Source organism: Cynoglossus semilaevis, chromosome 12 (assembly GCF_000523025.1).
Source record: "Cynoglossus semilaevis isolate Cse_v1.0 chromosome 12, Cse_v1.0, whole genome shotgun sequence".
Taxonomy (NCBI): Eukaryota; Metazoa; Chordata; class Actinopteri; order Pleuronectiformes; family Cynoglossidae; genus Cynoglossus; species Cynoglossus semilaevis.
Window position 1 is genome coordinate 15,580,545 of NC_024318.1, and position 14,713 is coordinate 15,595,257.

Consider the following 14,713-nt stretch of genomic DNA (forward strand, 5'->3'; position numbering starts at 1 on the left):
TACTAACCAAGAGCAGGCTGAAAAAGTCACCATCTGGGAAATTATAAAATCTCAGTTTTTAGCTCTCTTTTAAATTCAATCTTCTGGTTGATGGACAAAAAAGATGTTACACAAAAAAATTGCAATTTACTTGCAACAGCTTTTGAAACACATTCAAGGTCCGTTGAAATGCGAGGGAAATTATTATTAATCAAATATATAAATAAAAAATAGTTGTCATTATTAATGATCAAAGGTTTCCTGTTACCTCTTTCAATTTAGTTTAGATTGTTCTCCAGTCGGATTGACAGAAAACATAAAAAAAAATGTTGGTAGTATGACAGAAACCAAAAAGTACAAATGTTTTCCAATGTCCACCAATATTTTGATTAAAATGACATGTAACATGTTTGGTGAAGTTATATAGAATATTAATTATCATCTTATAGTAAAAAAGAATGCAGTGAGAGATGATTTTGGTCAACTTTAAAATAAGTGCTTTGATTAAAAATACAAAGGGCTTGTGAAGTTCTAAAAACGCTCTCTGAGCAGCTTTGAAGAGTAGAATCTCTCTATGATGAGTCAAACTATGATTAAAACAGGTTCAAGTGGTGGAGGAGGATGCAAACAGTTTCTCTGTGAACTTTCTTTTTACAACTGTTGGCTCCTCATTCAGGCTATTACAACAAAAACGAGTTTTATGTTGCTGGCGTTACTACAGATAATATGTTTTACGGTAGAAGTTAAAGTAAAGTTAGCAACTAAACAAAGGCATAACTTCATTTATTTAACTTCTACCTATAATTTAGTTCATTTATTTCATTCAAATGAAGTTCATTTACTTCATTTATTTAACTTCTACCTATAAACCTTCTCCAGGTCGTTTGGGAAGTTGGAGCCATTCCCAGTAGTGATTGGGCCAGGTCGCAGAACCACCACGATTTTCAGGACTTTTTCCACCACTGGTTATGCCCACACCTTGAACTTTCTAGTAACTTCTACAGAAAAGCTCTTGATGTCACTACGTTTCTAAACATCCAATCACACGTTGTATTTTGTCATTTTGATTTTTGTTATACCCTTGCTATTTTGGGAGTCATAGGTGATTTTCTTTAATGCTCTACTAAATCTAGTATTCCTCCTCTACAGTACAAGGATCCGTTTTATATGCTAAACATCAGTTGACGTAATAAAAATGGACTCGCATGGCTTTATGGAGTCCTGAAGGTGAACCTGTCCTTCTAGGAGGGCTTTTAAATCCGAATTAAAATATTATTGGTTAGAAAAAAATATCCAAGTGCAGTTTAAATTAATCTTTTTTTTGGAATGTACAGGTACATTTTTTATTTTATTTTATTTTTACACCTACTGACGATTTGGAATGAATTGATTTTATACATTTTGATTCTCACCTCTGTATTAGATAATAAATGGAGCTCCATGTACCAGATCACCAGGTCACAGACAGTAGTATCAGTAAATAAAAAAATCAGATTTTTTAAATATATTTTCCATTAATTTTACACACATTTTTAGAAAATATAAAAAAATCTGATTTTTTTTTTTTTATAATTTCTTTTTTTTTTTTCTGATACTACTGTCTGTGACCTGATGATCACGTACATGAAGCCACTTCTTCCTAATGGACTGAAACTGCTCATGAGCTTTGTGGTAAAAACATTGAGCTTTCAGGGGGGAAAAAGACATTTGAGGTTATTCTGGTGAAGGTCATTACAGTTATAAAAAACATTACATACATCATTTTCAACAGAAATTCCACATAATTCAAACACTCATTCGAATTTTAGCCGAGTGTCAGCCAGATTTCCATTTTTCTAGGTGCCGCTGTTGAATCCCTTTCCAGCAGCTCAAAGAGCCAGAGAATGTAATGTTAAGCAGTGCAGTGTGAAAGTTGCCATGAAAGGCAAAACCCAATAAAGAGCTTTCTGCACCACTTGCTGCTGCTCATTAAATTCAGTGAATTCAGTGTATGGTAGAAATGATAGTAAATCATGAAAAATCCTTTATCTGCACTTTAAAGTGAGGATGGAACTTTTCGAAAATAATACTTAGATGGGTTCGCCCGGCAGTCCACGCCGTCTCACTTGTTCACATCACGTGTTTGTTGACAACCGTACGCATCTCGCGGGAGTGTTCCGTATTGTTTGCGTTATCTACGTGATTTTCTCTCTATTTTGTGCATTATTCTTCATAATAGTGTTGAGTCGATAAATATGAGCGTGGGGCCAGCTAAAGAATACAAATCAAAAAAAGCAACAAAAACAAAGTTAAGTTAATTCTAAGCTTATGTAAGTTATGTGGTGTTCGTGTAAGGTACAGTACGGAGTCTGCGTACGGTCCAACTCTCTTCCCTCCCTTTCCCTCTTCCTCCTCCTCCTCTGCACATGCCGTAACTGTATCGTCTGTCTCGAAGGTAAGAACTCATAATTAAAACAATTTCCATTGTTATTAGCTCTAATAGGGGAGTTTTTTAGAGGGCCGGAACAGATTTTTTTCTGTTTTTTCTTATGGGGAAAAATGATTTAAAATACGAACACCTCGAGTTACGAGCTTGATCCTGATACGGATTAGGCTCGTATCTCGAGGTTTGACTGTATTTCAAAGAATCTATTTCAATAAATAATGAAAAGCTGAACACATGAAGCCAATAAAACGTAAAAAAAAAAAAAAAAAAGTGCATTTCCGAGCTTCTCTACACAAACACAAACTCACAAGTGGTACAAACACTAAAGGAATATTGGAGGAAACCCTCCGCGATAGTCACACCGGATGTTCAGCCGTGCGTTTGTGACCGTAGCCTGCGGAAATCACACAGATCGGCTTACTCTTATCCCACCTGCGTGTGAACAAGCCAGACAGCGGGCAGATTGAAATTGAGGAAGAGATGTAACAAGTGATAGGTGAGGAGATGAAACCGCGCTGCAGCTAGCAGAGCGGATGAATTCTCCCACCATGGCTGCGGGACAAACGTCAAGGTGGCAGATGTAGAAGGCAGATCTTTAGTTCCCACACGCTCGCAGGCATGGTAGGGAAAAAGAAACACAGGGGGAAATGGTTTTCCTTACCACTATCTTGAGCACGGAGCTGAAGATCTTCGTGTCCTCCGTCACGCCACCTATGTAGAGCTGCCTGCTGAAGACGGGGGGGTGGTCGTTCTCATCCTGCACTGTAATGAACACCTTGGCCGTGTTACCTGGCAGGAAGTGGCAAGAACAACATGGATATTATTTAAATAATATATATTTAAGTGGAATAAGTGACCATTTGGTGGAAAAAAAACACCAAAAGATGTCACTTTTTATGACCTTAAAATGTTGATCTGTTGACCTTGAGACCACTGTAATGGAACCTCAAGTTAACCCGACTCTAGAAAGTAAAAATCAATATCATCATTTATCAAAATAAAACGAAGAAAAATCAATTGTATAAAACAAAAACACACCAAAATACTAATAGTACTAATGGTACTAAAACACGGATTAATATAATCATTATCCACGGGCTTTGTCATATAATATATTGTACCGTGTGTACCAACAGGTTCACCTGAAGTCAAGTCATACAATGAAGAAATCAATTGACAAAGGAAGAAAAAAAGCTCGGAGATAAGAATGATATTCACTATTCTATGAAAATGATCTCCAACACCAGTCATGAAAATCATAACTTTCTTCTTCTCCTTTCCAGCCTCCCCTAAAGTCCCCCCTTCCAACACTATAATCTGTTAACCAAAGACAGTAACTGGCCGCAGAGAGCAGGAAGTCATGGGTTTGATTCCCAGACGAACTGGATTCTTGCTGCCTCGAAAGTGTGGATCAATAATTTTTTTTTATGGAATCTATGAGAAATACTTGATTTTACAATACGTTAAGGTAATTAATTGGAACATATTTGTAAAATAAGCTGTGAAACACCTCGATCGTACTGCCTGAAGTAAGGTGGACCCCCGAGATACGACTTTAATCTGTTCCACAACAGCACCCATGTGTGTGATCCACTGGTCTCTCGATCGAATTTTCCGAGGGACAGTGGGGCCACTAAGAGTAGGAGAAGGAATTTTATTATATATACTATATATTTTTATTTTATTTTATTAAACACAGCTGCTGAGTTCGTGGCTTTCCCATGAATGGATGCCAGTCCTCGGTTGAGCACTTGTAACTAGAAATTCAGGAGCAAAAATCTTGCAATAGTTGCAGACTCATAGAATACTCCTTTTCCGGGAAGTTTATATCTCTGGGGTCCACTGTACAAATGTTTTAGAAGGATGGAAAGAAACAGAGTAAACATTTGGAAAGTTCTCCTTTTTTCCATTCTTTTAAAGATGTTTTTTAGAGTAACTCTCCGTCTGATCATCCATTGGTCACTGCGAGGTGTTGTACGGTGAAACATCTATTCCATCCCAGCAGGATGTAAAAAAAAAAAAGAAAAAAAGTAAGCAACGTTAAGGTCCCGTTTTTCTTCTGGTAGCAAACACAAAGGAGAAGTTGTAGGTGAATGATTGTCCCGGGGCTATGAGACAAATAACAATACAGCACATCAAATTACATTCACTACAGCTGCAGTGTGGGACACGGGGGAAACGGGCGAGAGAGTGAGGAGAGAATGAAGGGAGAAAGACAGCGAGAGACAGATTTACACTGATGTCTCTCTCTCTCTCTCCCAGTCTGCACCATCAACCCCCCGACAGAACCCACACACAGTGATTGATGACAGGACACAGTCGGTTAAGGGGATCCTCACACTGGTGCATTAGCCTCTTAAATGTAACCGCTTCGTTTTTTCGAGTGTGCCGTGTGCAATTTGTACACGTGGCTGCGGCGCAATTAACAAATTAGACCCTCGCAGCTCTAACAATCCAGAATCAATACAGAAAGTCCAATGACGGTAACATCAATCAAGCATTGGTGTTAAATCTTTAAGGTTTAAGGTTTGTGTATTTTTGTATTTTCAAAATTCATCAAGCGGGCCAGATTGAAACCACGAGTGGGCCGGTTTGGGCCCACGAGCCATACTTTTGACACCCATGGTTTAAAGTTTCATGTTTCAAGACAAGATATTCTGTTTTTTTTTTTTTCAAATTGTGAAATGTGAAGTACAGCAAAAGTACTATTAATATGAATAAGGTGTATATGCCTGCTTGTTAAATCAAATCTTGGAGAAATTTGTTAAAAACAAAGGTTACTCTTATTTTTAAACATATGTTAAATGCAAATAATTGGACTGGATTGCGGAGGAAAAAGGAGCGTATTGATATCAGATTGATATCAGTATCGGCAGATACTCCAAGTTGTAATGTAGGTATCGTCAAAAAAACTCAAAATCTCAGCTGAATTTTATTGTAAATACTGGAATTATTAAAAAAATAATTTTACTTTTAATTTTACTGAAACATGAAATAAAATTAAGAATTAGTGAATTTTCTAATTAAGAAATGTTTTTTTTTCAATTTATTTATTTTAACTCTGCGTCCCCCCAGGGCAATTTTTTTATTTTAACTCTGCGTCCCCCCAGGGAGAGCCCACCAGTAAGGACTTTGATACCACTGCTCTAACAGGATTACCACACCTGAAACCATGAATAAAGTTGAAACAAAACAGTGAGTCAGTACAAGCAAAGGAAACACCGTCTTCTCTCACAAGATTTTTTTTCCCCCCACACGACTCAATTCCAATTTTATTATGAAAAGCGAAAGGCCAAACCATGAAAGCCTTTGAGGAGAAACTTCAAGACCTTTATGATGCAAGGAACAATTATCTGTGTGTGCGTGCCTGAGCACGACTGGCGTAAAAATGCAATTGATTCTTGAAGAGGGAGCACAAAGCCAGGTAGGATGTAGTCGGAGGGAGACCAGACCAGATCTGTGCGACCTAGTTTTTGTCAGGCCTGAAGAAGAGGAACACGCTGGCCCTCTATTAACTCAAACATTACTATGATTAATGTTTCTGTCACTCCTCCTTGTTTTGGGGGTGGTCCGCCCTAAATGATAACAAATGGGTTATTTCCTCCTAAGTTAGAGCATTGTGATGAACGTGGACACGGCCATTTTACAGATTTATGATATTCTTGCAGCGACATGCTGCCACATAAATCACGTTTCATTTTGGATTCTCTTGTGAATCGACATCGGTGATGAGTAAAAGCTCTCTTTCTTGAAGAGTGGAATTTCGGTAGTCGAACTGCTCGATGATTTTGATTTTGCCTTCCTTTATTCAGTTGTGATTTTCTTTGTTGTTAGACCTAATTATTTTCATTGGTTTTATGTATGAACTTGTAAACAAAATACTGATAAAAAAGTTTGAATCAGCGATCATCCAGGGTTCAGGAACGGATTCATGCATTTTACATTGATTCCTATGGGGGAAATGGTTTCAGTTTTCAAACTTTTCGCTTCACGAACGGCCTTCAGGAACAAATTCAGTCCAAAAAAAACGACGTTCCAGTGTATTATTTTTCTGGTGTGAAATGGGTGTGGACAGTAAAGTAAGCAGGAAAGCATACGTGATTGACTACAATAGCTTTAAAAAAAAGATAAAAAGAAATGCAACCGGAGTACATTTAAAAATCAGCTTTCTGTTATATGGACTGTGAAACCAAACAATCAATCACAGGTAGCGAACCTGTCACCTGCCAATATACAAATGGAACAGTGCCGAGGAGAAACGCAACGCCGCGTAAAACACACAGCCAAGTCCCATTTACTGTGACAAGCCTTTTTGCCTTGTCTTCATCTGAAGCAGCAGCTGAAAAGTACGGGCATAAAAGAGGTTCTAAGAGGAACATGAGATGGACATTTTTATAATAATAACCAACGGTGGATGTAGGTGCAGGAATCTGAGAGGAGGAGAACGCTACTTTGATCATGAACCTCTGCGGCAAAAAAAGAGGAAGAAACAACTGAACATCAGCTGAGAGTTCAGAGCAGAGACAGGAAAAACACCTTCAGTAACCTGGATAAAAAGCCAAAAATTAAGTGGCTTTCTCTTCTTAAGGGAAACGTGTCAACAACGACACAACTGTTTTTTGTTTTGTTTTTTTTTTGCAAGAAGCTACGTCTTGTTATTATTTAAGTATAAACCATTTAAGGGGAAAACACGATGCTTTTGTGGTGCACAATAACAAAAAAATAAAAAAAATATTACTAAGACACATTTAGCTGTTGTCTCTTACTTTTGGAAGGTACGCGCAATTTGGCCATCACCACCACCATGGAGTCGGCCTGGACCCTGAGGACGTAGCTGGTCACGTTCTCATAATCCAGAGGTTTAGCTGTAGAGATGACACCTGTCCTGTTATTCACCCGAAAATGACCTGAAAAAAAAAAAAACACAGGAAATGACATGGGATTCATCTACATAAAAAAAAAAATCAAAATCAAAATTGTACTTTGCACAATTGATAGTGATGGTTAAAATGTTAACGAAAACCTTTGTGAGTTTGTGACCGACACAAAATGGCCTCATATATTTGAAGTCATTATGCAAAGAAGTGTAAGGAAAAAAAAACATTTTTCTTTTTTCCAGAAACACTACTGGACAAAGAAGTGTAAGGAAAAAATTTTTTTTTTCTTTTTTCCAGAAACACTACTGGAATAGTCACTTTCTGCTCATTCATACAGCTTTACTTATAGTAAAGTAGGTGTTCCCAACATAAGGGGCAGGGCCCCCACAGTAGGCCACAGAGCTATAGTGGAAAAATTAACTTGATATTCGATTTTTTTTATGTGACTGTATCGCATTTAGGATCATTTACTGACTTGTCATTTCCTACAGTCCATTATTTATGTTTACTGCCAGACAAAGTGTGGACGAAGATAGACTTTGAGGAGTTAGCACTTTTGTACGCAAGATGTCAAAGCCACAACGTCCATCCAGTCCTTGTTAAACCCTTCGTTCTGAGTTGTGTGTATTATGGGTATTATGGGCTCCATTGATCGGATCTGTAGCACATACCCAGTTCATTTCCTTCCACAATGGAGTAGAAGATGGTTTGATTGACAGCCGCAGCTAGAATAGTTCCCACAGGCGTGCCGAGCCGAGCCAGCTCACTAACTGGAGAAAACCTGGACAAACAAAAAATGTTAAATTACATCATATGAATACAAATGATAAATCTATAATTAATACATTTTTATGCCCCCAAAATATTTGCAAAATTCCTGCAAACCTATTAATGATATCAATATTAATACACACCAATTAAATATGATCATCTAGAAAGGCTTTAAGCAAAGATCAGACAGAAAGGCTGTACAAGTCACGAGGTGGAGAAATGAAGAAGAAGTGAATTATTTTCCTGGCAGTAATCTCATTTTCTGCTTTAACGTCTTTGCTTTAACGTTCAACTGTGTTCAGTAGCTTTGGGGCAAAGTGATCACAAGTATTAAAAAGAAGATTTGAGCAGCTCAGATAAGGTTTCTCTGTAGATGGATTGGACTTTTGGAAAGTTTCATATAAGGAATAAATCGCAGCTTTGGTTATTTCCTGGTTTTGAAAGAGGTTTATTGACTGTGTTTATCTTACTGGGGAGATGACAGTCAGGACAAGAAGACCCGGAGTCGACCGTGTTTGATTTGGAAGGGACGTTTTTTTTTTATCCTTGGTAGACCATACAGAGTTTTAAGCCGGAACGATATTTTTAGGAAAATCATTTCTGTATTTTAGCTTTAAAGTATAAATCCATCAAGCAGTGGTTAGGTGTGTGGGGAAAACTTCCAAGGAAGCCAAGTCAACTCAGCTTCCTCGTCCTCACAGACAACAGGGTGGAGTGTCATGTTTTCACCACATTGCATTTAGGGGCGCTGTTTTACACATTATAAAATGCTCTCAAAGAAGCCTGGCGTCTGCTAGCCTCCGCAAGAAAACATCACTGCCATCAGGTAAGATGTGGGACACATTTTTGGAGCTATCTATAATAATATATTAATTAGAAATTAGAAAACAGAATTACAATTAAATATTCTTAGCAACTTTCGGTTTAATGTCAGTGCGTAAGAATCAGTGATCACCCTAGCATTAAGACGAGACTACTACTATATCTGTGTCAATGCAATCAAACACTGAACACCAGCCAAGGTATTTTATTTATTCCTTCAACCATCACAGACGCCTGATAAAGTTTTACTGATAAACTTTCCCCGCAAACAAACCTGCTGACAAAACGTAAAACATTAGACTCTATTGCTTTTGCCCCAACAAGTGTCCAAGTGTGACCGTGTAACAGCTGATTTTACAAGCGACTATCAAATGAACTGGTGTCTAATCCTACGCCGCAGATATTACTGTTGCCACACTCCAGTGAAATTACAGCCTCCATAAATAGCAGGAAACTCGGTCCTGACAGAGAATCAGTGACGGTTGATGGGAGCTGATAATGTCATCTCACGCCGACTCCCTCCTTTGTGTTTGAGTGACTGCTCTCCCGCTTATCCACTCCGCTGTGCATGTGAATTACGTGTATGTGCCCGCCGTTCCCTCGCTCGGTTTCAATATCAAAATTCTGTGACACTACGTGGGAGTAAAATGTAAAAACCGCAATACCATCAAGGTCATTAGTACGGGTATTTTCGGAGGCAGGCTCACGAACATACGCAGAACAGTGGTACAAAGTGATCTTCTTCCACTTCTTTGACCTTCCTGAAGAGTTTCACTGACCCTCACTTCCTCATTTCCATGACACTTTATCAACCACATTGTGAAGACACTCACTTCCCAGCGTGACAATAGAGAGTGAGTGTCTTGACAGGAGCAGAAATGCATTTACTGAAAGAATGCACAGGTGTTGAGACAATAAATGACACTGTCTCCCGTGTTCATTCAAGTAAAGCAGCCCACTCAGTAACTTTCTCAGACGGCTGACAGGTCTAATGGCCGCAGTACAATATGTGTTTACCCCTCTTGAAGTTACAGAGGCGAAGGATGCCAACAGTACAGTCTTGAAGGGCACTGAAGTAAAAGAGCCGTATATCCATCCTGGAGGTGACAGTTACTGTCTCCTGGAGAGAAAACAATTCCCAAGAATGCATCGCGTTGACAATAGTTCTGGAAAACACCAACCATTCCCCTGGACAGGACATGACGTGATGTAGCATACTGTTAATGGAGGCAGTAACTGCGAGTGAATGCAGGAAGAAACCGTGTGCAACAACGGCCTTTCTAGGAAAATACTGGATTTGATATTAATATTCTGGTACTCTACTATAATATTGGAAAATTTGTACATGTTGTATTCGTTTATTTTCAGCCACATTGAACTTTTTCAGTAATCAATAGATTTTTTTTTTCCTGTGCCGTTTGTGAGTTACCTGAACCTATGATATAAATGCAGGTGTCAAGGGGCATCAGAACAAGGGCAGAGCTATGTTACTTTTTTGGGCACAGTGATGTTTTTACGCTAGCTAGATATACACTAGCTCGAGGAGCACAGCCGCTAGACAACAGGGGCGAAATTGCAGCTATCGCTCAAGCTGTCCGTTCAAGTAGCATCAGAAACTTAAACTAGACAACAGGCGCAAGTGCGAAATTGCAGCTATCGCCCGAGGTCCGTTCAAGTAGCATCAGAAACTTAAGAATCTGTTGTTACATGTTGTACGGCTCAGGACAAATAATTATAAAAAACTCCCAAACTCCAATTTCCTAAGGTGCACCTAGCACCCCTAGTGGCAGTCACTTTGAAAACTGCTGGTCTATGTAGAGATACAGTAAGTAGATAGATAGATAGATAGATAGATAGATAGGTGGATAGATGGATAGATAGATAGATAGATAGATCGAAATTAAGAAAGAAGCTCATGCACACTGCAAGAGTTTTAAGAGACCTTTTTTTTTCTGCCTTCAGCTGCTCCCTTCACGGATGACCACAGCGGATCATCTACATCCATCTCGCCCTATCTGTTGCCTCATCTACTGTTACATCAACCATCTCTGTTTCCTCCTGCACTACATCCATAAATCATCCTTTGTCCAGTATATGAAGTATCTCTTCCCAGCACACGTCCAAACCATCTCAATCTTTTCTCTCTGACTTCATCTTCAAATTGTTGAAACCGTTAGTTTTCCTTCCTATGATGCCAAAATAAAATTTTGACATAGTGCAGTACAAAATTACATGCCCATTTCCAGATGTAAAAATTCTGTCAACGTTACAGCTTTAAATTTAGTCCAGACATAATGCTAACTGCTCTGCAGGATATTTAAGAGTGGATCTTGAGGGTATCTTTAAAAAAAAAATTTACCTTTTGTGTCCTGATCATTTTGGCTCACTCGTATAACGGTGGCTTTACGAGGGAAGACTACACTATGTATTTTACTCACTTTTAAAAGAAGCAGTCCACACCCTTACGAGCACTGCATCTTTATGGCAGTGAATAAATATCACTAACATCTGAAACTACCTCGAACAAATAATCAAAAGAAGGCCTAGTGAAAAAGCCTGTTAAATCTGCTCTTTACCACGCCACCACCTCCATAAACTCACTTGTGTTTAATAGTCAGTCCGTGCACTCACTTCTGTAAAAAGTCTCTGCTTCAGTGTGGGTAGAGTTCATGTCTGGAAAAAGAATGCTCTGGGAAGATCGATGCATTTAATATTAAATTACAGCTTGAACTGTAGTGTTTTTCTTACAAAGAGCTCTGCAGTTTATAGGTTTGCCAATGCCTACAAGAACATGAGCAAGCAAATAGAAAGATAAAAAAAATCATAAAATAAACAGGAAGGCAAACATTGCACTTTCCACAGGTTGTGGAAAATAGTAAATGTGTCGGAAGGTGAACGTATCACAAAGCCAGAAGGAGCTGAGTCTCTGAATGTACAGAAAATCCAGCCACTGAAGCGAGGGAAATCAATTAGTGGCTCCTTTAAAAGGTCAAGTAGTAACTTACATCCACATTCAAACTGCAGAAAAACTATAACTATAAAAGGAGTTCATAAAGACACAGCTACAGCCACAGGCAGCGTTACAAACTAATACTATTTCCAATAAACTTGATCGTGCCTCAAAAAAAAAAATCCTTCGTCTGACGGAAAGCGTCTCTGACATTTTAGTTAAAACAGTAGAATAAATGACACAAACAATAAGGTAACCCACGGTAACCATCAATCCATCCATTATCTACAGCTTGCATTGCAAGTTCACAGGCTGTGAGTTAATCCCAATGCGGTCAACAGGCGAGGACGGGGTAAAATCTGGACAGTTTCCCAGTCCGTCTCAGTGTAGAGGCAACCCACCATCCATGCCACATTCACGACTATGGTCAATTTAAAGAGTCCATTCAACCCAAAAAAACCCAAACCATGAACATGCAAAGTTCATGCCAAAAAAAAAAAATCAACTGTGAATCAAACTAACAAATAAATAATGGCAAACAATATAAGTAGTACCCTAATTTTAGGAAAGGAATCTTTCTATCTATCCATCCATCCATCCTAATATAAGTAGTACCCTCATTTTACGAAAGGAATCTTTCTATCTATCATCCATTCATCCATCCATCCATTCATTCCAAAACACATTTGCCATTAAGTTATACGTTCCTTCAATGATTATATGCCTCTATTTGTATGCATGGAGCTCTATGCTAATTGTCAAATGTGATCAATAAAAGCTGGCTCCAGATCAGAGGTGGATGTGACTCATTGGAGTCCATTCCTGACGTTTGTAGCCTACAGTAAATATGTTTATATTTCATAGTTTCAAAGTTTTACTCCTTATCCCCAATGCATATGAGACTAATTTAATAAGTATTTTCCACATTTCAGATTTGGTTCCAGCCATTGAGACCATGTAAATGATTAATGATGTATAAATTAGACGACAATTAGGGTAATTCATTCATCTTCTGCCTCTTAATATTTTGCAGGGTGTCGGAGGAGCAGGAGCTAAGCATAGCATTAATTGGGCGTACACCCAGGACAGTTCACCAGTCCACTGCAGTGCTACATACTGTACAGAGACGTACTGTCCAATATGACACACTGGTGCATCTGGACTGAAATATTACCCTAAAACAGGGGTTTTTGAAACTGGGAGCTACTTCAAGGGAAACTTAGGAATACGAGCTTGTGAAAACATTGACGGAAACCCATGGTGTGTCAACAAACAAAAATGTCACAAAATTGTTATAAATAAACATAATCTTCTATTAAAGGTTTACTCACAATGTCCTAACTCGCTGTGAGATCTGGGCCTGTTTAGTTAAACACAACACTCACAATACTAAATACAAAACAATACTCACAGGAATTAGAGAAAGACAAACAGGAAACTAATATGCTGCAAAACAATTGCTAGAGACACCTGCACTAAATAAACAAATAATTTATCGCAGCAACTTACTATTAGCTTCCAAATAGTCTTGTTCAGTATTGATTAGTTGGTCGAGGTTGCATGAGGTTTCACTTACACACGTTGTACACAAAAGAGTCTAAATGAAACATGCACGAACAATAAGCACTGTGTTAGCCAATAGGGCATTGTCACACCAAATCACCACTTGGTCATTTAATAGTCGAGAGGAGACTGGACAGAAAATGCTTGGCCACTGGTGGATTGGTATGTTGACCAAACAGAGCATCCACCGAGGCCCACAAAGTGTAATGAGGCAGAGCTACAGATAACATCCCGCATGTTTTACTGTCAAATAACTGCTGATGCCTGAATAATCTGTTCCAGCACATCAACATCTGGTGTTCTCAGAAAATCATTAGTAGCTCTTTGAAGAAGCGAGCACTGGACCAAATATCAATAATGGAACCTGTGTCATATGGGTTTCTACAAATTACAGACACTGCTCCTGTATTAGTCACATGTCAGTGATGGCTTAGTGGTTAAAGAAGCGGACTTGGGTCCAGAAAGCTTCAGCTCTCAGTACAGTAACAAAAGCGAAAGACTCAGAACTGTCAAGAAGATCCCCTTGCGTATCCCCTGATACCAGAAGATCTTGATATTTAGTTACATATATTTTTTCATGACATTATGTTTGGTGGTGAGCCTCGGAATTCTTTCCTCGTCACCAACGTAAAATGTAAAACTTTGATTCTAAAAATTTTTGAGACACAATGCAGGGACAAAAGAACAAGTGATTAAACTATTCAATAATGTATTCATTATATAGGAACTGCAATATATAAGTAATATTATCGACAGACATGTATTTCTAAAGGTAAGTTGCTTGTATGTTTTCTCATCAGTCCATCATGTCAGTTTCTTCTCTATGCCCGCAGCTTACTTTCATTTGAACTGCAGCTAATTAGTGACATTTAAAACAATGCTGTTATTGTTGACATTGTTGACAGGATATTAAACTTTTACCTTAAGCGTAACTTAAGAAATCTTATTACTTCATTACTTCTGAATCTAAATTCCCACTACATTCAAGTAGTGTTAAGAATCAGGGCTTTGCACAAATTTCTATGGTTTCTGAAACTGAATTACACAAACAGACTTGGCTTCTGTTCCTGTTACGAGTAGACCTTTGGCTGATATTTGGAACGTATCCAATGCATGTGACTTGGAATCTATAAGCCATTTAAGTGATGTCTGCCTGGCTACTTAGCAGATACGAGTGAAAGGTCAGTTTGCTTTTGGTGTTTCTAGGGTTCAAGGCTGAAGTCTTTAGATTCACCCCGTGGCTAAAAATCAATCTTGCCCTTCAGAGGTACCACCAGTTCCATGCAATTTTTGCTGGAAGAAGGAATCTTGGAACAGAGGGAAAGA

The 14,713-nt window shown here is 38.5% G+C and overlaps 1 protein-coding gene across 1 annotated transcript in view; it reads right to left on the bottom strand.

Annotated features, from left to right (window-relative positions):
* Positions 1–14,713, bottom strand: part of pcdh15a (protocadherin-related 15a) — a 206,765-nt gene that overhangs the window by 24,468 nt on the left and 167,584 nt on the right. Inside the window, exons 29-31 of the mRNA XM_025060675.1 lie at positions 7,953–8,062; positions 7,171–7,311; positions 3,066–3,193 (exon numbers count right to left, since the gene is read on the bottom strand). Of these exons, the coding sequence (XP_024916443.1) occupies positions 3,066–3,193; positions 7,171–7,311; positions 7,953–8,062 (379 nt within the window). The remainder of the gene's footprint in view (positions 1–3,065; positions 3,194–7,170; positions 7,312–7,952; positions 8,063–14,713) is intronic.